Source organism: Notolabrus celidotus, chromosome 3, assembly GCF_009762535.1.
Source record: "Notolabrus celidotus isolate fNotCel1 chromosome 3, fNotCel1.pri, whole genome shotgun sequence".
Classification (NCBI taxonomy): domain Eukaryota; kingdom Metazoa; phylum Chordata; class Actinopteri; order Labriformes; family Labridae; genus Notolabrus; species Notolabrus celidotus.
The window spans coordinates 24,081,942-24,109,548 of NC_048274.1; the positions used below are offsets into that span (position 1 = coordinate 24,081,942).

At 40.5% G+C, this 27,607-nt stretch overlaps 1 protein-coding gene across 2 annotated transcripts in view; it reads left to right on the forward strand.

The window, feature by feature from the left end:
• Nucleotides 1-27,607, forward strand: part of galnt2 (UDP-N-acetyl-alpha-D-galactosamine:polypeptide N-acetylgalactosaminyltransferase 2) — a 69,815-nt gene that overhangs the window by 16,584 nt on the left and 25,624 nt on the right. For both annotated transcript variants that reach the window (XM_034680841.1, XM_034680840.1), the window contains exon 2: nt 25,390-25,477. In XM_034680841.1, the coding sequence (XP_034536732.1) occupies nt 25,390-25,477 (88 nt within the window). The remainder of the gene's footprint in view (nt 1-25,389; nt 25,478-27,607) is intronic.

Consider the following 27,607-nt stretch of genomic DNA (forward strand, 5'->3'; position numbering starts at 1 on the left):
TCCGTCTCTCTCTCTAACAGACCATATGGTAATGCACTCACTTTACTCTGTGGTCTCTTTCCCCACGGTTATTTGCTCTCTTTTTTTTGTCTTACACAAATATACTTTTCTTCTGCATTGATGCATGCTTGCCTTCTCCTACCAGTTGTCTTATTTTTCATTATTTATTTTGTTTTTGCTCCTGACCTCAGTCAGTCACCCTGGGGGTAAAATCGTGTAAAACCTGTCGTCCTGTTCGTCCCACCTGAAGCAGGCCCGCGACCCATTTGGGGACCTTCTCCACAGCTTTATAAACCACCTACATAAATGGAGTAAAAGAATCCTGAGCTTCTAGGCCAGCAGGCCTCTTGCCGTTTTTTTCGGTGTCTGTGCGTTTCTGCCTTAAAAGGTAGCTTTAATTTATCTGTGCTCTCAACTCAGTGGGGGTGGAACAGATGTGATTGTGTCAGACCCCGTCAAGACGGGCTAAGAATAGCTAAAACTATCTAACACTTTAGCTTGTTTTCAATGGGTTCCTTCACACCTTTCATGCTGCATGTTATAATACTCTGGAGTTTAACATCATGCCAGAGAGGAGGCTAAGTCTGCTGCTAACATGAAGCTTACCGACACAAGTAGAGTCAGTTCTGAACAGAAGTTGGAGCACTTGTGTTTTAAATAGTGCATTCCTTATTTAACTTGAGTGAGTATATTTCCTTCCCTTGCTGTCTCTCAGCTTGTCTCCCCTCTCAGCCTCCCTCTCTCCTCCTGTCACCTGCCGTTCATTAACAACATAGCAACTCAGAGCATGTGATGTTCTCACAGGTCAGAGATCGCTCTCCCCCCCGCTTGTGAATGATTGACCAAATAGATTTTAACAACACAGCCCAAGGATCTGCAGCAATAAACAGTGAGATAGGCTCAAGTCAGCGGGCTTCATTAAACAAACGCAGCTGAATGAAATTACACTTTAAAAACTGTAACAGCTGGAGTAATCTAGATTATAACACCAGAGAATTTGTATTATGACTGGATTGATGGATATGCTATTTCTGTTGTTGGCAATTTACTGAGCTCTCACTTAAGTTATTACTCACTCATCTCACAATTTCTTAATCAGCAGCAAACTGGGAAATAAAAGGGGTCCTGGGTTATTGCTCTGCAGATGGAAACTTATGCTGATTAAATGTCTGTTTCCTGTCTAGACACTATTTGTTGCTTGATTCCAAGAAAGGACCCGTACTTTAGAGCCATAACATCAAATCCAGTCATAGATTCAGTCGGTTCTGATCGATTCATGCTGCAAATGAGCAAATGTATGAAAACACAGCACCAACAAGGGAAATAATAAACCACAAACCTGCAGCCCCAAAGACACATTCATTTAGCTCATGGGTCACAGGTACATTGAAGAGAGAACCTCTACTGACTTTTTAATGAGTTCATCCACTTAAATTTGCAAACACTGTAGTGACTGAAGCCAGTGCAATGCATCTTATTTCTTGGTCATGCTGAGACAACAAGAGTTTTCAAATTCAATTCCACTCTAAAAGTTGAGTTACATCTTGAGAAAAAATAGACGTGTTTCCTTTTCTTAAACCCCAAACTTGGACATGAAATCAAAAAAAAAAAAGCTTCACTCACAAGTAATATTTTAAGGATCACTTGAATGACACATTTCTGTTTCGTTTTGGGAAGTCTTGTGTTAAATTCATTGATTTATTTCCTGTATTTAATACCCGGCAGTTGTTGCGTTTTATGTGGGTCCGGTAGTCATGTGACTAAGAGACAGGAAGTGAAGTATATTAGGAGAAAGGGGTTCTGTTGTTCTCAATAAAAGAGTGCAGCAGAGCAACATGGTTGTTATCTTGTGCGCACGTAGGTTACCAACACAAAGTGTGAAACAGTGACATGTTCTTACGTAAGAGTGGTACCAAGAAGAAAATGATATGCTACAGTTACATTATGTGTCAGTCGGAGCAACATGTCACCTCAAATGGTTTCATACTATCCTACATGAACTCACGGGGAGGCAGATGTTAACAAAATTGAAACTGTCTCTAATCTGATATCTGGATTACACAGCAGACAGAAAAAAGGAAACAGCCACACAAGTCTCAGTTCCCTTTTTATCACACAGAGATACAGCAATGAAGCTCTGCTGTTAAACCACCTTTATACTTTTATGCATGAACACACTGAACAGCACAATCACATTGCTGTCCCTGTGTGTGATTTTATACTGTGCTCTGGCATTGCAGGAGCTTAAGAGGCATAATGTGTGACAGCCCTGGCTTTTTACAAACACATGGCGCTACACCATCCTGCGCCCTTGTTACACTTCTGTTACATCTCTGTAATTACCTCAGCCCCGTCTCAAACAGACTGTGTAAAAAGGGCTATTGAGAAATAATACGGGGGAATTGGTTAACTGGGGTTTTATACATATTAGCAGAAATTGGCACTACGATTGCACCCGTTTGTTTTCCGTCCGTAGTATTAGCTTTTGGAGCCGGTGTTTTCATTCAGAATACAAATCCTAAAAACAAAACATATTTGAGATTAACTAGACGGCCCCTTTGAGTTTGTGAGCCATTCAGGAGGTTAAAGAATGCAGCACGTCAGAACAGACAAGGTCCCAAACCAGTTTCTCCTGATGGTCAAGGAACTGAATCTGTCTTTCAGCCTGTATGAATCTGCCCAAAACTTTAGTTTTCTGTGCTTGGAGCTTAAAAAATCTGGCTTGTTGGTGTGGGACATACTGTTCTCCTTTTTATTTTAGTACTGTTTTTTATTTGCTGTGACACATTGTGGTCAGTAACAGTACTTCCCAGCTCAGACGTCTTGATCATATGATCAAAAAAAGCATGCATGAAAAGTCATATTCATTTTGAGGGAACAACAAAGAAATCAAGTGTTTACACACCCGTCACCATGTCACACATATAAAATAACGATAAGGCCTCTTTTAGCAGCCTATTAAATGGGCCATGGCCACATATTTTTAACAACACACCCTAAAAGAGTACACACACACACACACACACACACACACACACACACACACACACACACACACACACACACACACACACACACACACACACACACACACACACAGTCAGAGTGGTTGATAAAAACAGCTTGATTAAGGTCTGTAATATGTCACTGCCTGGTTAGTGAAACTGTTGATCATAACTCAAAATGAGACATATTCTTTTCCCCGAGGAGAGCAGCACGATGAGAGTAGCAATTTGTTTCGAAGAGCCTGTATCCCATTACAGAGGAAACTCTCCTTTGTGTGCCAGAAAAGAAACAGAGCGACAGTTAGAGTGTGTAATTAGTCTTTGTTAAAAGTCTCACATCTGCTCTCCTTCTGTAGTTCACCCCGCTGAACATGTCTGTGAATTTTAAGATCATACAATATGGTGTTGTGATCCTGGCTTGTTTACAGCCTAGAGCCTGCGTGCTCTCTGTGACCCAACATACACTCAGACGACCACAGACACGCATGACTCATGAGGATCCGTTGAGGACAGATGAATAATGCACAGAAAATTATTTTGCCACTTTGAGAAAGAAAGTGGAACTGAAAATATGTAACATGAAAGATCATCTGCGAAGAGCATCCTCTGTTCTGTAATGTTTCGTCAAACATTACGTTAAACTGAAAGATTAGTTCATGGTTAATCCTGAGAAAACCCTTTTTATAGCGTGTTTCTGGCTCTGGAGGTGTGATGGTGTCACAGTGATGTCATCAGGGTAATCTTATCTGGAGCCCACAGATTACAGATTACAGATTTGCAACAGAAGGCAAGATAAATAAGATACAAAGTGTGTAGTTTGAAAGATATGAAGACATATTTGAGATGCATTATGGGAGCTGTAGAATCTGATGTTTCTACTGCTTGGCATACTATATGATAAGAACTTTGATTTTGCATATATTGGACTCTGCTGCTTTGATTTATACTATTTTACTTCTAATTTCCACTACAATCCATTAGGGATGCACAGATCCAAGTTTTAAAAGTCCCAATCTGATACTGTAGTTTGCTTCGTCCATGCTACGCTGGCTACACCTTGCAGAATGCACAGGCCGACTAGAACACTGATGACACATGATGTAGTATGTGCATGCTGTTGCTGTACACACTGGATCGCACAGGACTGAGTTGGATAGATCTGTGCCATGGATCGGCCTTATGGATAGGCCAAGCGGCAACCTCCGGTCTAAAAATATGAGTCCACTGCAGAAGTGCTAAAAACTGCAGTTCATCGAGGATCCGCTTAAGGCTGGCTCCGGAAGTACTGGAAGTCACATACACACCAATTCAAAAAAGACAATCTTTACGGCAGAAATAAACATGTTTACAGCCTGGTTCAAAAGACCAGTGTAGTCTGGATAACTTGTGTCTTGACCGGCACACACTGTACGGGGGGTGTTTTTTTTTTCTAACATGGCAATTTCGAAGATATTGAGATTACAAGTCTTCCAATGAGAGGCACAGCTGACTTTATTGACAGGCGGGAACACTGCAGCTGTTGGCGAGGAGGCTCAAAGCCCGCCTCTTTACTTCTCAATCGCTTGACAGCAGCAATATGGTTCCCGCCGACGTTTGGCATCAAAACAGCTCTTCTGAGCTCTTCTCAGAAACAGATGAGTGACGTCACGGATACTATGTCCATATTTTATACCTTCTATGGGATAGGCCCATTGTCATAGACAGTAGTAGTATCTGACTCTGTGTCAAACAGATATCCAATTCCAGGATTGGAGAATACCTACTGATGTTCTCCCAAAATTATCAGAGTGCAAAATTAAACCCCTATAACAAGGATTTTTCAGGACGTCGAACAGCAGGTTTTAAACCTTTGGAGGAAAAGACGTGACACCTCCTGCTGATGTCATCAGGGGCTTAATCTATAGCATGCTGCATGGTTTATGTGTAAAGGCTGATTGGGTAGAGTCACTGGTGCCAAGCCAAGGACAGAATCCTTCTGGTTTATGTTTAAACTGGAGTGTCGACTCCCATTAATACATAACAGCTGGAGAGAGGTAGAGATGAGTAGAGTCAGCTCTCACACGTGTGCTTCAAGTTATCTCTGATTCATCTGCAAAACAAGTAATGGTAGTATATGTGGACCGTTACTTTCATCTACAGCACACTTTATATGTGTATCTCTAAAAGTGATATTGACTCTATGCTGCACACACAAGAGACATCATAGCAGCTGACTATAGGAATCTTGGCTTTGGTTCAGCCTAAACAAACACACACAGTAACATACACACACATGACCCACCCCCACCACTACTACAGCTGCTCACATCCACACATGATACCCATTCACAAAAACACACCTTCCCTTCCCCTGCTGACTTACAGAAAAGTTTTCTCCTTGTATGGGGAAAGAAAATATTTACGGGCTTAAAGCACCCCTCTGTACCAGGAAAACACACGCATACGCTCACACACACTCCTATGGTATGAGGTAACATGTGCTGTGTTTGGAGTTCAGAGTATATCAGATCTGTAACATTGATGACCTCAGCATCGTCTCAAAGGCTATTGCTGTAACTTCATACAGATCCTGCTAACGCTTCTTGTAGCTTTGATCTTTTTTTAGAGTAAAAGCCCTCATTATATTCTCCATGATGTGCACCGGGAGCTTTAATTTTCACAAATCACAATCTGTTTCCTGCAATAAACCACGTAATGAAAGCACTTTACAGCACGCAGACATGTCTTAAAGTAAGAGAGTATGTTTTTTGGTTTTTGTAATCACAGACCACCGCAGTGACCTAAGAGGGGACAATCTTTTTCTGTTAGCAGAGAGAGAGAGAGGAGGAGGAGGAAGGGGGCATCAAAGAAAGCCTGAAGGGAGAGGGGGGTGAGAGGAAAGAAAAGAGAGGAAGCAAGTGGCTGATGAAAGAGTTTCTACAACTGAACCATCCCCACCCTCTGCACCCCACCACCCTGGCCTACTTCTTTTTTCGCCTCTGCTGACACACTCGGATGATTCAGCACTTCACTCCATCTCCACCTCAGCTTCATCTCCGTCCGCACGAACCTCAAAACTTTCCTCTCCCACTCCCCCTTGCCTTGTCTTGTTTTGCATTTCCCTCATTCAGCGTCTCCTGCAGCGCCTTCCCTCTCTCCTGAAAATTGACTCAGAACTCGCCCATTATCTGGAGTCATTTGCTCGAATTAATTCTCAGACTCCCACTGACTCACAGTGGGGAATAAGTAGCTTTCCCCATGTGCTGAATAATCGTTACCAGCATGTGAAATCATGACATTTTGAGAAGAATTCAGAGATTTAGAATTCAATATTTTAGGTTTGGGACTTGTGAATGTTAGCTTTCCACCCTTGGCTACCTCATGATTGGGGCTTTTAAAAGTCCACTGTTCTGTACTCTGTCAGCACTCAAAGCTTCAGATTTGAATTCAGGTGTGGATGCAGACAGCCTGGGTTGGATGTCTTGCCCCTAGCTCTGTCTCTCTTGTTCATTTCTCTGCCTTCTTGTTCCTCCTCCTCATGGATCTTTTCTCTGCTTCTGTCAACATCAGTGAATCATCTCCAGATTTCTTTTCTGCATTATCTCTCACTTTTTATCGCCTGCTTTCTGATGCTCTTTCATGTCCCTCTGCAGTCCTGGACAGAAACACAAAAGGGTCTTGTCTCTGACCCCTCTCACTCAACATGAGAAGACTTCTCTGTGTGTATGTGTGAATGTGTCAAAAGGTATCGTTACAGTACCTCTAAACAAAAGACGTAACAGACACCATGACACCGTGAACCTGAGCTCTGTGTATTGTTTCTGTTGAGCCTCCACTGACAAGCTGGAGACGGATGAACAGATGGTTGTTTGTAAAGGATTACTCAGAGCGTGGCCTTCATGTTTAATGAAAGGATGAACTGTACGGGTGTATTGATCCAGGAGTTCAGATCCAAGTTGACTTTCAATATTGAACACTGTATAACCATGTGTACAGCTTTGCAAGCTCATCCACCATATCCTCAACACATTGGGTCTTGTTCATAATTGTACATTGTTCATTGTTTGGTATGAAACAAAAGCCTTTTGGATTGTGGGACATGATGATATAATCAGATAGAGAAACAATCAGATGTTAAAATCATCAAGAGATTAGCGGATACAGATACTAATTTGTGCTCAAGGCAGATAAATGAATAATTTATCACTGCAATAAAAAGAGTAAGTTAATTAGTGACAAATGGAGCCTCTTGATAACTCACTCACTCTCCAGACCCTCTACTCCAGCCACAACTGACCTCTCTAAACCAGCTCTGCATAAGGATATCTTTGGTGGCATTTTTTAAACAATGACAGAAAATCAGAAAATTTAGACTCTTTATTTTTGTCACTTCTGTTATTTAAAAGTAACTTAAACCTTGTTTTATTTGAATTTTCTGATCAATTTTAAGAATTGACATAGTTTTTGTCTTTTAATGTTTGTTTTTTTAACAAAAAAAACCTTCATTGACATCACTTTCATAAGTACAAAATATGGTGGACATGTTTTTTTATTTATTACAGTGTTTTCAGGAAAAAAATACATCGACATACGTATACATCACTTCCAGTACTCCAGGGGCATTTTTGACATACCAGGGGCCCCTGCTCTGCAGCTGGCTGGGATTGATAGTAACTGAGTACTGGAATTAGTTTCAGCTAATGAGTGCAAATGTTAGCCAACAACTACTCCTGAAGTCCCACATGGACGTGCCGTGAAAAAAAGTATTTAAAAAAGCTTGTGATTTAATATCATGGAGTGTTTAGGAATGTGAAATAACTATAGACTGTATATAAATAATGGACCCATCTGTTTCTGAAGCGCTGTTTTGAAGCCCATCGTTGGCAGGAGCCATATTGGAAATGCTGAGCTCAACATAACTGCCGTCGAGCTAGTGTGAGGTAAAGCGGCGAGCTTTGATCCTTCAAGGCAACAGCTGCAGTGTTCCCGCCTGTCAATCAAGGTCAGCTGTGCCTCTCATAACGAAAAAATCTTGCAATCTAAATATCTTCGAAATTGCAGCATTATGAAAAAATTCAACCCCCTGTACAGTGTGTGCCGATGGAGAAATTAGCTATCCAGAGGACACTCGTTTTTGTACCAGGCTGTAAACATGTTTATTTCTGCTGTAAAGATCGGCTTTTTTGAATTGGTGTGTATGTGGTTTCCGGTACTTCCGGAGCCAGCCTCAAGCGGACACTCGAGAAACTGCAGTTTTTAACACTTCAGCACTGGCTTCAATTCTTGTGGCCGGAAGTTGCCGCTTGGAAAAAACATGTTCATTAGCACATAAGGGCTTTAATGTTCTGAAAATATCAAGAAAACATCAGGAGAAAAAAACAATTGAAACCAAAAGGTACAGCAAAGTCTAAGGTCTGGGGTGAATGTGGTTCTTGGTGTGGATCAGTAGCCAGTGATTCTCCTTCTTTCCTTCAGTGTCACTGGCCTGCAGCTGTGGAGCATCACTGCAGCAAGCAGCTCATCTCGGTTGTACCCTTGGGACATACTTTCCACTTGGTAGATGATTTCTGCTCAGAATGCACATTTGTTTGTCTTACCATTAAAGATTTTGAGGCCGCAGTGTAAGATGCAGAAGTGTGTGTCCTTCCTGCAACTACTTATGTGTTTGAACCACAGGCAGAGTAAGAGCGAAGAGTAAACTGACTTATTTTCATTTGGGCAGATTCACATGTTTCACCACTCTCACGAAACAAAAACCCACAAACTGAAGATAATTAGTTTGATCTGTGTGTGTGTGTGTGTGTGTGTGTGTGTGTGTGTGTGTGTGTGTGTGTGTGTGTGTGTGTGTGTGTGTGTGTGTGTGTGTGTGTGTGTGTGTGTGTGTGTGTGTGTGTGTGTGTGTGTGTGTGTGTGTGTGGTCTCACTTCAGACTGGAGATTGTCTGTGCATGGTAATGTGTGTGTATGTGTGCATCTTTCTTTGTGTGTGTAGGATGCAGATGGGGTTTTGGGAAGGGGGCCAGCAGACACAATTGCTCCATTGAGCTGTCTCACATCCCCAAAGTCTCCCTGACTCTCTTTTTCACTCACTTACTCCAACACACACACACACACACACACACACACACACACACACACACACACACACACACACACACACACACACACACACACACACACACAAACACAAATCGCACACCCTGGTGAGACTTGTCACAGTTTGCTCAGTGAAGTCTGAGTTCTCAACTGAGTGAAGTCAGAGGGGCTTCAGGGGTTGAAGCCTTGTGGATTTTATGAACATCCTCCACCCCTTTTTCTTGTTCTCTCCCTCCCTCCCTCTCTCATGTGTCAAGTTTTTATGGCTGAGAAACATCATTTTAAGGTTACACACCACACAATGAGCTTCTACAAGTGTTTGAAGCACATCTAGGATTTTTCCTACAGCTGTACACCAGCAGGGGTGTGTGTTTGTGTGTGAGTTACTGACACACTTCTGATACTCCTGTGATGTTTTGGGTAACTTTCCCCCCTCAGTCACGCCTTATTTGACGTCAGAGAGACACACAGAAGGGTGGTTGACTGAACATCTTGAAGCATGACTGTGTGTGTGTGTGTTATGGCTATGCTTCTCAAACTTTATTCAAACAACACACCTTATTTGAAGTATTTTGTTTTGGCCCAGTAACTTAAAGCGATTTGGCTTCATGAATCTGTTTGCTGATCTCTCCCTGCAACAGAAGAACCCAGATTCTGAAAGGGGTCTGAAAAAAAGCATTAAAACATGTTCATCTTAAGGCTGCTGGTATTTTTTTGAGACATACTGGAAAATATTTCAACCATGAATAGATTTTTCTTGATTTCTTTCACTTTAAAACTGGGTGTTAAGGTGAGTGAAAATAACAACTTAAACGTGATGGCGTTGGTTCACAGTCTTGGTTACATTGAAAATAGGAGTACCAGGAAAGCTGTTTATCTGACTTACATTCATCCAGTTTATTTAGCTTGTTATGAAATATGTATTTAGTAGGGATGCACCGATCCTACTTTTTAGGTCCCGATACTGATATCGATACTAGCCGATCCGATCCGATCCTGGTATTGATTTAACAATCTCTATTCCTTAATGTGAGGATAGAATCATGTTTTGGCAACTTCAGGCTTTTCTGACTTGATAGAGAACTGTACCTGAGTTCCAAGTGCTAAACCAGAGGCTGGAATCCCTTCATTTCAGAGGTCCAGAACAATTAAATCCAATAACCTGTCCTTTTTTTCATACTTGAAATCCATTTATAGAATATTTCTTGCTCACGTAAACTTCTTCCTTTGGGCTTCCATTATATTTTTCAGCGCGACTGCCATCCCTCGAAACATTACCGCTGCACATGTTGCAAGTTTCCAGCGGAGTTGTTAGCAAAAGAAGCGTGACACTCACCTAAACTGCGGAGCCTCTGTAGTTATCCTCCATAATGCTCCAACGTGCAAAAATGCACAGACTGGCCGCCGCTGATGACGTAGGAGACGCACATGACTGTTGTAAACACAGAACAGCATAGAACTGAGATGAATAGATCTGCCAGATGGATCAGCACTATATATCGGCCCCTTGTCACTGATATCCGATCTAGCTTTTTGAGTCCAATCTAGCCGATATCCGATACCAGGATCGGATCGGTGCATCCATAGTAGTTAGTAATTTATTTGTGCCTTAGAATTTGTGTGTAATTTAAGTAAAACAAAAGGTTGAAGCATATAAAGTAACCCCAGTTAGATTTATCCTCTTGCTCTGTCCTCGCTCTTTTACCTCCTCATTATAGTGTCTTTCTTTAATCTTACAGATTTCCTCGTCTCAAAGTAAACAGACGGCCTGCGAAGTTACACTGCAATACTGGACAGATTAATTACAGCTCACAATGATTGATGTCATGCATTGTTTTGTTGTGCTGGAGTAGTTTACATTTGCATACGCAGAAATGTGCCAATTTATCAGCCAAAAGAGGAGCAGATAACAGAGAGCCATTTGATTTATTCTTCAGCTAAAAGGTTCTTTGGCCTCTGCAGACATTAATTAGAATTTTAAGAATCACAAACAAAAGCCATCTGAGTTGACTGAGTTTGAGAGATTAATCGTTTCCTCTTGTGTAACTGGTTTTAACACAGAGACTGACGCAGAATGGACCCTGTGAGTGTATATACATAAACATAAAGGGAAGGTGTGAATATGTGCCTGAGGAAAAAGAGCACTAATCTGTTGCATGTTTGTTTATATGGGAATCACTGACTGTATATAGTTATGGACAGCACCTCTGTCTCCTCCCAGCTTGAGCAGTGAAGCCTCAGTAGGGGATGACATATTCCGCTGGTGGAGTCGAGGCATGCGCAGAGGGGATCTGTCTGATTGAGCTGCTAGACTGACATCCCACCCTTTCTTTAAACCAAAACACACACACTTATTGTATTGATAAAACAGCAAAGATTCCCCAGGTCAGCATATAGGACAGACCCTTGTTGATTTGAAGCAGGCTGGCATTCACAGTTATGGAAAGTTCACTACTCCTGGGTAGACCTGGGCGATATTAAAAAAGATGTTATCATGATACAAATTTTAATATCATAACGATAATTATCACGCTAAATATCAAATCATTATTTCATTTTTGATTGAAAGTTGAAGAAACCAGACGGTTTGTTAGCTTGTATCTGGAATTAGTTTTCTGATAAACTTCTTGAATCCCTCATTTTTGACAGTGCTAACAGGAAGCAGGTCTTTTGTGTAAAATGAGATTTTTGTAGATAATTTTTTTTCAGATTGAGGTAATTTGATTTAAGTTTACAACAAAGATGTCAAATTGTGTTATGTGTATCAGTTCATAGAATATTGTTTTGAGTAGTGCACTCCCCTTTAAGATTACTTAGACTTACAGGTGGAGTGATATTGTTTCCCACAGTGCAGTGAAGGCATCACGGTTATTCAGTGTTCAGTTGAACTACGGTCGCCTACTACTCCTGGGTTTGTGTTTTTTATATATCTCCCACCATTCCTCCTCTGCTCTGCTAATCCATTGAAGAAAACTTTAGGAGCCTGCATTTATCAACAGCTATCACATCACATCCCCTCTTTTTGGCATCAAACAACTAATTAAAACCAACTCTTACAAATAACCTGCACTTAGACAAGTCTGATAAAAACAGACAGCTCTGACAAATACGTATTTGAGTACAATTTATTTGATGTGTATTTCACTAATCTAGTTTGAGTCATGTTCCAGCCATCACAATGGGGAGGCGGGCTTTAAGACCTACAGTCATCTGAGGAAGCTTTAAGTGTTTTGGTGTCTTTCTCAGGGAGCAGTTGTGCTGTCCATGATTTTATACAGTCTTTGTTGTGAACATAGACTGTATGTAAAATGGACGTCATCTCACTCGTCTCGAAGTGAGGCCGCCACAAAAACTGCTCCCCCTAACGGCTGGCTGCAGTATAGGTCAAAAACTCCTTCTGGGCTGCGGCCAAACTTTAAAAAATAAATACACATTGTACGAATGTTTCTCACATCCGTATGCTGTGGTGATATGTAGTTATTATTTGACTGTTTTGTGTTCAAGGCCTCTTTTTTCTGAAAAGTTTCTTTTTCGTTAGTTATTAGAGGTTAAAAAACTGGGTTTTACTTCTGGGTCTGCTTTGATTGAAAGCTGCTGTAGAGAGAAACTCTGTAAGACCTCGGGACGCTACGCTGTAGGGCGAAGCTTGTTACCTTGGAAACACACAAATTCCCTACTGGGCAGACTCTGGCTGCAGAAAATGTACAAGATGGCAGCGTTCTGGAACAGGATATTTTCGCTTCAGAACCGTACAATGGGAAAAGGCGGAGCGTCGCTGTCGATTATATATACAGTCTATGGTTGTGAACACCATGCGGTGTGTGTAACTGTAGCAGAAGCAGGAATCTGTCTTGAATCAAGAGTAAGAAACATCAACGCCTGGGTTCATTTTACTCATTGATGTTGTTTCATCCTCCAGCTGGAGATAAGAGGAGAAATCTGATTATAATGCCAGATCAAATAACACAGGGTCCTCAAATGCTGCAGTTATTAAACGGCTGTGGATTCACTCCCCATTGGAATACAATAGCATTTTTCTTCTCTGCTCATGTCTTTGTAGTTTAAAAAAAAATAAATGTCCTCCTGTTGTGCTCTTGCTCAGGGATGTGCTAGCATTTGTGTAATCAGCCATGTTTAATAAATGTTTCACTCTGTCTTCGTTCATTAGTATTTCTCAAGAGCAGTTGGATGAACTAAAAAAACTATGACTTCAAGCCTCAAACACAGTTCCTGAAAAGCTGGCGTGTAGAGGCTTTACCCATCATGCTCTCACTTGAAGTCCTCAGACCTTTGAAAGACACATTTAAATATGGTTGTCAGTATGCACAAACTTGTTAGCATGTTATTGCACACAAATAGTATTCTAGGCTTATTTACTTAGTTTGCCAATTCATTGTTTTTGCCGCAGAATAATGAGAAATGCAGTGTGGAGACAATAAGCAAACTTAGATTAAAGGTTTTGTGACTGAGGAGGTAGGGGGAGAAAAGACAGAGTAATGAGTTCAAGATGAGGCACTGATCAGAGGAGGAGAGCCAGGACAGGAGGAGGCGGCAGGGGATATGCATGAAAATGAAATGAAGTTCAGAGAAATTGGAAGTAAGGGTGTCCGCGGGTGAAGAGTTCAGTCGTAGGTAATTTGACAGTTTTATTCCGAAGTTTGCCGCTGCAGAGGCAAAAAAAACATTTAGTTTCAGCAGATTGAACTTTAAAACTGTATTACTGGAAAGCCCTGCTGGGAGGCAAAACAAAATGACCGCAAATGTCAAAACCCTCCGTTTGCATCCTCCCTCCTTATCTAACCTCGCTCTCCTCTGTGTAATGACATCCCAGTTATGACTGTTTTTTAAGAGATGCTCCCAGCAACAAGCTTCTGTCACTTCTTTCACTCCTTTCATGTGCAACTCCTGCCTGAAGGTAATGTGCATTTATGATTGCGCATGAGTTTGTGTGTGTGTGTGTGCGTGTTTGTGCGTTTGTGTGAGTGCGTGTGTGTGCGTGTGTGTGTGTGTGTGTGTGTGTGTGTGTGTGTGTGTGTGTGTGTGTGTGGCCTGAGGACATGGTGCTGTGATTAAAGACAAGAAGACAATAATATAGCTTTCTCTAGACTTTTTTTTGTTTTTCTTGATAAACAACTTTCAGTGCGAGCTTTCAGGAAGAGAGCAGCGCTGCAGGGGGACTCAATCAGGGAGATGAACGCTCTGACAAAGTGAACTTTCGCTTTTTCACTGAAAAGTATGTCAATTTTTTATGAAATATACACCATAAACCCAATTTATTTTCTATGAGAAGATATAAAAGGGTGGAGGGCTTTGTCTAAGACAGAGACAATGAGTTGAACTCTGATTTTGTTTTCATTTTTCTTGTTGCCACACAGTGCTTATTGTCTCCTCTGATGGGTCTCATGACAGTCAGTCACATCTATACAGGCTCATATAACTTCAAAGTAAAAGAAATGGAAAAAACCCTTGAGCAAGTTAGCCTTTTTACCACTTTGCATGAGCCGTGAAGATGAGACAAATTAGAGAAATTAATTGGAAAAGTGGTGTGTCTGTGGTCTTTAAATTTTTTATAACCCTGGTTGATTTTCTTATACGTCTCTGCTCGGGGACTCTTTGTTCTGTTCTACAGATCGTAGCCATGGTAGCAGCAAAGTTACTGATGGCAGTTTTTATCCCCTTGAATCATGGCACAGATAATAAATGTATAATGCTGTTTAACTTTAATGTAACTCTTTTAATTTCAATGTATTCAATAGCTGGGCAAACTAGTCTTTGATATTTATTTCAGGCTGATTGCACTCTGTTTTTAGTACTAGCAAATCCTAGCATGCTAACATGCTAAATTAATATGTGGAACATTTTAGCAGTGTAACATGCAGTAGTCAAGTTAGAATTGTCATTGTGCCAGGGTCATTAGCATTCAGCTTGTACAGCCATACAGAGCTACTAGCTGTGAATTCTTTAGCTTCAGCAACAACTCAAAGTGTTGCAACCAAGTTCAGAGTTTTTATGATGAAGTCCGTGAACATAAATAGAGGTGAAATGTGTCAATATGACTTCATACTGAAACACAAATGAAGTGCTTGACATCGTTCTTCATCCTCTTTCTTCTTCTGTGGTTATCCTCCGTTTGACTCTTTTTTTTTTTTTTATCCTTCTCTTTTGAAGTTGAGAAACAGTTTGAGTTCACCACCAGGTCAAGTCTGGAGTTATTAAAAGCAGCATCACACCTGGCTCTTTGTTAAGTCATTGTTTAGACATTTCTGATGTTTATCTGACCAGACAGACTGTTAACACGACTTTCTTTGATTTGGAAATTATGTTGAATGCAACCTTTGTTTTTTAATGCCTCTCATGTCTATCCAGGAAAAGTCCAGATCCCTTCTCTCCATCACAACCAGTGCTGTATAATATTTCCTTGATATCCCTTTGAACCCCTGGGTGTACTCATAGACTGTATAAATAATGGACGTAGTATCCATGACGTCACCCATCTGTTCCTAAACGCTGTTTTGAAGCCAATCGAACGCAGCAGCCATATTGGAAATGCGGAACTCAACCAGGTATAGTGTGACGTAAAGGGGTGGAGTTTGAGCCTCCTAGCCAACAGCTATGCGTTCACATCCGGGAGTCAAGTCAGTCATGTCCTTATTTGGGCAAAAACTCGTAATCTTAATATCTTCTGAACCGTCACGTTAGAAAACAATTCTCCCCCCGTACAGTGTGTGCCAATAGAGAAATTAGCTACGAAGAGCCAAGAGTTTTTTGAACCAGGCTGTAAACATGTTTATTAATGCTGCAAAGATCTATTTTTTTTTTCAGTTCATGTCTATGTGGTTTCCGGTGTTTCTGCAGCCAGCCTCAAGCGGATTCTTGATTGTTTGAACCCCTGGATGTACTGTTCTCTTCTGTCCTTAGGCAGGTCAAAGGTCAGACTAAGCTCTTGAGCACCATGCCTGGTGCTGAGCTGTGTCCAGTGTCTTGCTTAAGGACAGTTCACAAGGACAGATGCTGGCTGTCACAGGGACTCGAACCTTAGCCGTCTACTTGAAGGATGTTTTCTCTAATCACAAACAGCACACGCTGCTGTGTGACGCCCTCTGGGAGAGCGTCTGAACCAAGTGGCATATGCTTCACAGAAAGACACACCAGCAACACAGCTTTCTGTGCGCACGACTGTATTTGTCTCATGATATTTATTAATCTCACCAGTATTAGGCCTCTATGGAGCGCTCAGTTGATTTAACCTTTATGCCAGACGAAAGTGGCGTTTCCACAGTGGGAACTTTTCCCAGGGACTAGAAGGTACTTTATGGAACTTGGTGCATTTGCAGCAATGAATCAGGTTCTATATAAAGTTCTAAAGATATTATTTCTAAACCCCAAAAAGTTCTTATTCAGGAGTACTTTCTGAATATAGGGATGCACAATATGGATTTTTTTGAGCTGATGCCGATAACAGATAATTAGCTGCTCCTGATGCCTTACACTCACTGGACTATTGTCCAGGAGGGTCTGTGGGTATCTCTGGATATTTTGGCCCAGTCATTTTGATTTTTAAAACTGAAATTCTGTGAAATGTAGCCCTAAAATGTGTACCCACATGATTTTCTGGTCTTCTGATTTGTCCTCTTGTGCCTGGGTGAAATGAAAATTTCATACCAACACTTTAATAATCACCAACTACCTGCAACACTAATGACATTCCTATCAGCCTCTCATGCAACAAACTGCTAATTACCATTTTAGACAATAAATAATTCAAGCTCGTTATCATGCTGAGCATCAACATGATAGCCTTGCGACCATTGTGCATGTTGTATTTCGAAGCTAGCTCAGAGCATCATTGTGCCAAAGAGGAGTTTCAATGAGACGGTAGACTGGTTTTGAAATAAATTAGTTTAATCTAGTAACTAATTAGATTTTGTTAATCAGGGACCATTCACAGTTGAAAAACAAAGGCAATAGGCTTGTTTCCAACAATGTCTCAGCTGTCTCTTTGTATACAGCTAATACAAGGTACAACTGTACAATAAAACAGAGCTTAAAGTAACTCTTGAGGAATTGCAACTTTCAGCTGCTTCTTGGATTTTTAGTAATGACTAAAGCAAACAAAATCATCTGCACTTCTTGTACAGAAACACGCTTTAATCTGATTTCCAGTTTTGGCTTGAGTTTGAAGTTATTGCAGAGAAAAAGCTGTTTTCTAAAGTTGCTATTTTTGTACACAGTTTAAATCAGGTGTTAGAAAACTTTCTGTACGTATGTCCCTTTTTTTTCTCTTTATCCCACTTGTGTTTTTGGCTTCATGCATATTTGTTTGTGAGCAAACACTTCCTCAGTGTTCACTGTGTGTGTGTGTGTGTGTGTGTGTGTGTGTGTGTGTGTGTGTGCGTGTGCGCGTGTGCGTGTGCGTGTGTGCGTGCGTGCGTGCGTGCGTGCGTGCGTGTGTGTGTGTGTGTGTGCGTGCGTGCGTGCGTGCGTGCGTGCGTGCGTGCGTGCGTGTGCGTGCGTGCGTGTGCGTGTGTGATTGCGAACTCTTGGCTCCTCTCTGCATTAATCTATCAGTGGATGTGATCAGATTACTCAGGATTATACTCAGACTGTGAGAGGCAAGACCAAGACTAGATCAATCCCACACACATTGACTCAAAGACAGATCACCAGATTGAGGCTCTAATGCATTCAAGCTCACAAACCCCCACATAAACAAACATGAGCTGTTAAGACACCCTCATGCAGGCTGGGTCTGTCGGGGGCTTTTAGTCTATCCCATTATCAGAGAAGCAGGTGTAAGAGCTGTTGTACACCCTTCAGCTGAGAAGACAGGATTATTAAGATAGCTAAATGCTCTTTAAAACACAATCAGGCTAATGAACAGACTCAAAACAGGCCAAAATAATTCAATTTCCATGTTATATTTATATAAATTCTGTTTACAGGAAGCATATGGCTGCTTTTGTCAAATCTTGAATTAATTAAAGTTTGTGTGTTCTTCCTCTTTAGTGACAGAAATGTAAATATCTGAGTCACTCTTTTGCTGGAGATGTAAAGCCGAGTGGGTCCTTTAATTCATTTCATGTATTCATAAGGATCACAACATTGAGCATGAATGAGACATTCAGCACAATTAAAGCAAAATGAAAGCAAGACATGTTTTTAATATTTATGAATTTTATATAGCCTCAATTTGTTCATTTTTTAGTATCCGACTGCCATGAATAACTGAAATTTATTCAGACTGCCTCAATGAATGCTCACTTATTGAAGATCTAAGGTGCCATCTTTCCTCTGGCCCTTTTGGTTTTCTGTATTTGTGCGGCTCCATGACATGAAATCCTTAAAATATCCTTTTCTTGAAAAACATAAAATGTCTATTGCATTGCTCGCAGTTTGCTGCTTGATTCTGCCTTGCATAAACCAACAACAAAGCATAGAGATAAACACGCACCGCAGGGACGCCAACACCCACGAGAGTTGTTAGGTGGCTCAAACCAGGAAAACAAACCAAACGCCACAGGAGAAATATCCTGAAAATGCAGATTAAACACGTCTTAAAGATAACAAAGCAAAACAAAAAGGAGCTATACCTCGAAGATATTTAAACATGTTTTCATGCGCTTATAAAGAATGACAATTGACAATGTAACTGGTGTGAAGTGTGTTTTAGTTTAATTGGGTGTTATCCTCATTCTGACGAAGACTGGCTCTACACAGTGACAGACACAAATCAAATGTCATCTGCTGAATGTGGCGTTTGTCAGTGCGAGCATGCGTGTGAGTATTTTTACATTTTTGTCTTTACGTGTCATGACCATCTGTCAGATGGCAGACTTAGAAATCCGCAGTTAAAGTGACACAGCAGAAGAGCGAAAGAAAGAGAGAGCGGTGAGGTGAGAGATGGACTACATGAGAGATTGAAGGAGAGAAAGCCCAAAAAGATTAGTCATTACTGCGATTGTTGATGTTTGGCCTCATTATTTAAGTTCATAAATGGGTCTTAGCTGGATGAAACAATTTTTATAAAGTCTCACAATGTGTTTTTAGAGTAATCAAATGTAGATCCTTTTTTTAGGACCCTGTTACCTTAGATATTCTGGGAAGGTCACTTATTGTACATTTATTACACAGCTGTGTGAAATTCTTGATTCTTTTTGGTCAATAAGGCAACGGCCTGTTATTTCTCAACAGTATTTCTTACAGGTTCAGCTCTAATCATAGAATCCCTGAAACAGACAAAAGGCAGAATAGGTTTCAGACAAAAAAGCCGTGGACCACGACTGTACAGTATAGAACACATCAGTGTTTAGGGACTGACACTGACGAGGCGGGTGTGGCTCCGAATAAGGCAGTCCCATTCACCTTGTTTCCCTTCAGCATCAGTGGAAATGTTCAGTCGAGTGTGAGTAAAAACTGTCAGTCAGGTGTGGGAGTTATCTGTGACTATGAGTGCAGCTAAAACTTATAGTGTAACAAACTATTGTCAACTGAGGAAATATAACCTCTTTTAAATGAATAAACTCATTATGTGAGGTTGGATGACACTTGTGCACTTGGCTATACCGACTACATCCAGTAACAACCACAGACTATAAAAAATAGATGTAGTATCTGTGACGTCACCCAGAAAGCACTGTTTTGAAGCCAATCAGCCAATCAGTGGGTGCCAAATTGGAAATGCTGAACACAACCAAACTTCAACCGCGCTAGTGTGAGTTAAAAAGGTGGGCTTCACTAACAGCTACAGGGTGCCGGCCTGTCAATCAAGTCAGCCATGTCCTTATTTGGGCAAAAATGGTAAGTTTAATATCTTTAGAAATAACAAGTTATAAAGAAATTCACCCCCGTACAGTGTGTGCTGACAGAGAAATGAGCTACTCAGACCTAAACCGTTTATGAACCAGGCTCTAAACTTGTTTATTATTGCTGCAACAATCATCTTTTTTTGAATGGGTGTGTATGTGGGGGCTGGTGTTTCTGCAGCCAGCCTCAAGCAGATGATCGATGAGCTCTGGTTGGCAGCAATCAGAGAATACTTAGCTAAGCTGAGATTAGCTTGGCTTAGCTTACCTTTCCTTACCTTAGCTTAGCTAGAAACTGGGGGACAGCCAACCTGGTACTGTACGAGTTTTAAAAATCTTGTTGAAGTTGTATCTGTTTCATTATTTTTTTGCCTGTTACCCCCAGAATAACCCAAATGTCTTTTTTACACATTGCAGTTTTGATTAAATTCAAGACAGTTTAACTTTACTACTTGTGATATCCTGTTTTCGTTAAGAGCCAGATATACTAACTGTACTACCTTTATTGCGACGGTATGCTATGCTATGCGTAGCTAAGTTAATGGGCTGGCTGTAGCTTAATGTTGACCTAAGAGCATGACATCCATTTCTTCATCTTACTTTGTTAAAAATGTTTCACAAAATGATGATCTGCTGCTTTAGTCACCATCAAGCTCCAGCTTTAAGAAAGCCTTTCAAACTCACAGAACGTTGGTTGAACTCCCAGTTGAGTTCCTGAATTGTATCTAATTTGTGTGAAATTATGCACAAGACATGATCCAACAACATGTTGGCAGTACATTTAAGAGTGTCTGTGTATGCACAGATAAAGTCAATCATTTGTGTGTGGTAGGAGAAGGCAGAAACAGGCTGCTGGGGCCATTTTCACGAAGAGGTTTTTAAAGCCATTTACGAGAGTTATAAAAATAGCTCTGCAACATCTGCTCTACACTTAGCCTTTAAATCATGTTGCAATCAGAGAATAGTCATATTTATAGCAATCATTTGATGATAAATCATGTGAAATGATCCCGAAGCACCGCATTGTTCTCATTGTCTGCTAATGTGTTCTGTCTTGGAGTGTCTGTGATGGACTGTAATTCCAATAAATCACAGGGATTTTTTACTCCTGAGAGCACAGATGTATCAGGAGCATTGTTCTTTCTCCCCTTTACTTTTCTCCAGCTGACTCTTCCTTCTTTTTTCTAAGTTTCATTTTCTTTTTTTGCGTATCTGTCTTTTTAACTGTGTCAGGGACTTGAAGCTGATTTTAATTTTCAAATTAATTATTAACATTATTTAACTGAACTAGTTGTCCGTGAGGTTAATAACATCAGAAAAGAATGACACATTTCCTGCAGAGAAACAGGACATCACTTAATTCACTCAACATCTTCAGCAGTAGATGTTCAACAGGCTGTTGTTGTGTTTTCTATTTTCAGTTGTGTGTTCAGCCAGCTGTGTGTCACTGATACAGTCTGTCTATAAACTGATTGAGAATTGAAAACAGCCGTTTAACAATCATATCTATCAAAAACCTTTTGGTTGACTGTTAGCAGGATGGAGTTACACAGAGCTCATACTATGGATGTAAATTTGAGTCATCAAGTTGAACTGCCACTGAATACCAATATATTCTCCAGAATGTTTTAATACTCTGAGACTTGTGTCCTGAATTTAAATTAGTCATTGAAAGAAATGATATCAATAAAGGCTGCTTTAAATTCAGGCAGTTACTGAACCAGGACTTTTATTATGAAGGACGTTTTAAGCTTTAAGAAAGGAAAAGCAATAATATATATTGGTAGGTAATTTTAGTTTTTGTGCACTGTTCACAACACCATGTCCTGCTGTGACACTTGTTGCTTCACAGTTATAAGACATTAGAAACACCAGAAAGTTCTGCAGGATGTGACATGAAGTTTGTTCCACTGAGTTAACAGCTGGATCGTAAATTTTATACAACTTTGGCCTCGTTTGAAAAGCTGGTGATGAAAGTATGAATTTTTTAAAGGGGCACTATTCATGACAGTCTGCTCCTCTGTTGGTGCTGCAGGCCTCATCTGTAAAGTGCTGCTTCTTTGTGTCTGTGCAGCATTTAAGGCGTCATAAGTTACACCTTCTACTTAAACATGTAAAAAAAACAACCAACTAGAAATATGTGATGTAATTTGTTGAGCTGTGTACTCACAACCACAGAGATCCTTCAGAGTAATGTGTGTTTAATTTGGTTGTCTTTCTTCCAGGGAAATACGAGAAAAAACAGAGGATTTACCCTGACATCATATAAAAGAAATGTAAATACACTTCTAATGTGAAACAACAAGTCCCATGAGTGATAGACATTTTCAAGTTCAGTCATTTATTACAGCAGTAACTGGGAGCATTGAACAAGAATTGTCTTTGTGTTGAAGAGACAGATCCTCCGGTCTGTCACTGATGTCGTTGTGCACCTGCTCAGATCTTTGCATGTTTGTTGTTGAACACGAGCACAGATGCATGAGAGGATTTTCTCCTGAGAGGAACTTGTTTCAACAACATGTTTTCTAGTTGTAGTGGTCCCTGAACTGTGGACCTCAAGGCAGTCAGGCATGTGAAGAGAAGCTGAGCATTTGCTTAATGAGGCTCCGATAAGATAGAGAACAAGACAGATAAGATTCACACCTCAGCTGACTTCATAACGAGTCTGTGTGTGTGTCTGAAGAGAGAAGGAAGCTCCTGAGGTTCTCTATTTCTACTTGGCCAGGTTTAAAGTGGAATATTTTGTAATAATCTTATGTTAAGAACTGTGAAATGGTTAGGTTCAAAGAGAGTGATTGTAAAATGTCAGTGAGACAGAAAAGCCAGACAGAGCAAAAGAAAGAAGCCAATTTGGAGTTATATTTCACCCGAAAATGTGTCCTGTTTTTCCTTTAGAAGCTGTCAACATGTATTTCTGTAGAGAGCACACTGTCAGCTTTGCTTTCATCCTACAATGAGCATTACACCCAGACTGTGAACACACCAGGCTGTTGTGAACACTTATAGAAATTGATTTTCTATAGGATTTTTCATAGTAGTTGTGGGTGTTTGACAGTCTAATCGTCTTTAAGCCACTGTAAAATGGGAATAGTTCAAGCACAGACTGAGGCACTTCTTCACAGAAGATGAAAGAAAAAGCTGGCACAGAGAGAAATGAAAGTCAAGAGTCACAGAAAACAACAGCAGGTATTTTGCTGTTAGAAATGCAAAGGTCTGAGAAACATAAATCGTTCAAAAACAGTGTGAAATCCCTCTTGTACTCCACCTCTCCTTTCAGGTGGAGAAATAAGCCATGAAACTCTGTTTAAGATGGTCTGAAGCGTCACACTGCCATTGGTCATCCAGAGGCAATAAAGAAAACAGATCAATAAAGCATTTTGGAGAGGCTGGAGGTGAAAGAGAGTTGCAGAGCGATAAGACAGCTGGACGACAGTTTTCTAAATTCAAGGGCGAAAGACCGGGACAGGGAATGAAAGGCTGCTAATTGCTGAGCCTGCCGGTGTATTGATCCAGTGGGTTTTAATGGTAACACAGATGGACACAAGGACGGACAGATCAGCCCTTTGTCCAGCTGAGTGAATCTGGAGGGCATTAATTTAAGTGTTTTAATGGACGAAGCAAGGAGACATGGAATGAATGAATGAATGAATGAATGAATGAATGAATGAATGAATGAATGAATGAATGAACCTAAAAGAACATGTGAACTGTTTTTGTGAATGAATAGTTGCCCAGTCAGATTTTAGGCTGTAAGGCCGATGAGTGCATGAGTGAACTAATGATTGTAAGGTTATTGTAAACAGATTCATTCATTAAGTACTTTGCTTTAAGACCTGTTTGTTTATTCTACATTGCTGAACATCCTGCCATCTAAATGGACTTAGCCTGAGTGAACTGCTCATTCAGACTGTTAAAGAAATAACTTTCTTATGGTTCATTAAATCACTTTAGTTTTCACTGGATTAAAAACGTAAACATGTTTGCTCTAAGCGGCAACCTCCTGTCTCAAAATATGAAGCCCATGCGAAAGTGTTATAAACTGAAGTTAATTTAGCGTCCACGACAGTTCAGAAGATATTAAGATTACGAGTTTTGCCCATTTAAGAACATGATGGACTTGACTGACAGGCAGGAACACTGTAGATGTTGGCGAGGAGGCTCAAAGCCTGCCTCTTTACGTCACACTAGCCCTACAGCAGTTAGGTTTACTTCAGCATTTCCAATATGGCACCCGCCGACAATTGGCTTCAAAACAGCGCTTCAGAAACAGATGGGTAACATCACGGATACTACGTCCATTAATTATACAGTCTATGGTTTGCTCTTGTACGTTTGGAGTCAAATAAAGTCCAGTTTTATTTACCATATGCGTCTGTATTGTTTCAGCATTGGGTTTTCTATCAGATTGTAAGCTAGTTTAAGCTGGATCACAGTTGTTAAAAAAAGAGTTTACCCACTAACTTAAAAATCTGAGCAAATCAGAGCACAAGTTTGGCTTAGTGGTTACATTGTGCACACCATGTACAGAGGCTATGGTACTAGAAGTGGGCGGCCCAGGTTTGGTTCCAACTTATTGCCCTTTGCAGTCATTTACCACACTCTCCCCCCACTTTGCCACTCCATCCACTGAATGCATAAAGGCACATAAATAAGTATACAAAAAATTTGGGCTAACTGAACCTGGGTTGAATGATGAGTTAAAAGATGTAACATTGGTGGTGAAAATCTGAACTCCTAAACTTTCGGTAACATGTTCACTAAACCTGTTTGAGATCATTCTGATTTTAATTGATTCCTGTTACCAAATTTTTTAGCATCAATCAAATAAAAGAATAAAACAACCAAATGAAACAGCAACAACAAAACAGAAGAAGTCTCAAAGACAGCAGTATTACAGTAATGCAAGGGGCATCACATGTGCATGACAACAACAATCATATAGAGTATGTACGGAACGCCCATCAGACGAGTACGCACAAGTCCAGTACACTAAAGACATAACTCAACAGTCTCTCACTTTGACATTTTCCATGGAGAGCTTTGGGCTATACTGAAATAGGAGTCACTTTGTTACAGAGTCTGTCCACAGACACAAACAGGCCAGAAGGTCCCATGTGACCAATTGAATCATAAGACTGAAGGGGTTGTGACTGAACTGGACACTTAACTTAATTGTTGTTCATTATAAAAGTAACAACCTGTAATTATCTTAAAATTGAGAGCACATTTCCATCATGTTTGATTTTCTTCAAACTCTGAGAATTAGTTCAAAATTCTATAACTACATTGACTTAATAACAAAAAATAGCCCCTTTAAACTCCTGGGTTATACTGTGTAACAATCTTAGTAATACCTTTATTTCATCAGCCAAGTTCTTCAACTTCCTCATTCTTGCATGGGATGTGTTTCAGCTGATGTCCTGTTTACTTGTTCTCAGATTCAACTGTGTGTGGCATGCTAGTGTGCGTGCATGTGATGAGTCTGACCGTTTGTTTCATGTGTTTCAGGATGATTGGGGCTCCAGTGACTCGTCGAGCCGGGGAAAAGCTCACAACACTGATGACAAGTCACACAGCCTGGAAACTCTGCCGCCAGGTAAGAAACTTCACTCAGCATCATGCACTGCAGCCTCACTGAATGCGAGCATAAATCATGTGACTTTATGATCATGCCAGGAATCGATAAGATTAATGTAAAGTGATTTTAAAAAATATATAATTTAATGGAAGGAGTTGATTTGTTTTGCTTGATGATTTAAAAAGCCACTGAAACAAATCTGTTCATAGTAATAGTAAGGATATTTGACAGGATCTCCCTGAGGATCTGGAGAGAGTTCAGTATCTCATTGTTTGAAAGAAAAGGCAGGATGAATACTCTCCAGCTGTAAAACATGTGCATAACAGACACCCTACACCGCAGTCATGTTTCCAGTAACTTCTACTCATAATGTTCCCACAACCAAAACCATTTCCTTTTAGAAATGTGGTAACACAGTGGCATAGCTGCCGGGGTTTTTTATTACTCATCTTCTCAGCTTCTTTAACCTTCCCATGTGAAAATAACCACAGAGGAAGAGAGGACAATTCAATGCAGCTAGCAGTCAGATGCAGATTTTAAATTCTGGAGCTGTAAGATTATCCAAAATAATTCAAGGATCCGTTTTAATCTCGCCGCAAACCCTGCTATGCGTCTCCACCCAGACTATGGGAGACAGTGTTTCCAGCAGTGTTGGAGAGAAGTCACAGCAGCAGCCAGAGCATTTGAGCAGAGATTTCTCATTCAGATCTCATCCTCAGCCACTCCCCTCACACGCTGTGACCCGCCAGAGCCGAACACATACTCTCTTATCTGATCCGCAAGTGGAAATGCAATCCAATTTGAATTTTGAAGTGAGGGGATTTCAACTTCGGGGTGACTTTATGCGATAGCAGCGAGTGTCACAACATCACCCACCAACGCAAACATGAGCAGAGGAGAAGGTAGAAGAGGAGTAGAAAGAAATGGGAGAGTAAGGGATGATGAGAAGTGAAGGATGATAAAGAGGAATTCATGAAAGTGTGTGTGAGCTCAGGTTGTTTAGAAATGTTTAGATGTTGTCGCCCAAAAACCTGGCAGCACACTAAGTAAACCCTATTGTATTCAATGCTTTCGAAGTGTCTGTTTTAGTGCCTTCTGTTTCTAGGAATGAAAAGGTTTGTTTTTGTTTTTATTCAGGCTACGTTGACTGAATAGTTTTATAGAATAAGACACTGGGTGTTAATATTACACACTTTCTTCACCTGAATCATGACTGAATTGGACAACTCAGGTAAAGAACCTGAGGGTACAGAATCAGAAAAGAGATGACATACCATTTTGTCTACAGAGGTTGCAAAACTGGAGTAAACAATCTGAAACTTCAAGGGCCAGTAACTAATTTATAACTAATTCTTCATTTTTTTGCATGGTTTGTCTCTTCTGACAGTATTTACTATAAAACTTGGAATAAAGGCCATATACATTTGAAAGCAGGCTGCCTTTAAGTAGCAGTGTGTTGATGCATGTTTTGGCAAATAAAAGGCAGGTCTCAGTGTGAAGCACATATACATTAATTATATATTAGGCTGTCAAGTTGGTGCTACATAAGCTGCAGGTCTCTTCTTTATTGTTTTTAATATAAAAGGAAAGAATTAAAAGAAAAATAAAGCTTCAACTTTACTGTCTGAGAAAGACTATGCAGTAGTGAGGGGAGGAGGGTTAACCATCAGCTGGAGCGCATTCGCAAGTGAATCTACAGCACAGACACGTCATTGATTGGTGTTACAGTCTCCCACAAGTTGATCAGGAAGAAGCCTGAAGAGATTTATGCCCCCGTGAGTGACGGTAGGGACAGGGAGGACTTCACTGCCTGTGCTTGAATGATGAAGGTGAAGGCTGAAATAACATTTTTGTCCAGCGACAGTCTGTCTCCTATTGACCCCTGTCCCAAATATCAGTGGGGTGAGTTTATAGACTGAAACACATAAAAGCCTGGGCTGTGACTCAAAGTTTCATAGTAATAACATATTTCTTTTTTTTCCTGACAAATGGTTCAGACTTTTATTGAATGTACAACATACAACACAGAAAAAGGCAGCATGTAGAAACGTGAAAAACTAAGCAGAAAATGTCATCTGAAAGCTCCTGTGAAGAGCTTTTTAGCTAAATATGAAACAGGGTGGATTTAATATTGACACTTCTGTATGA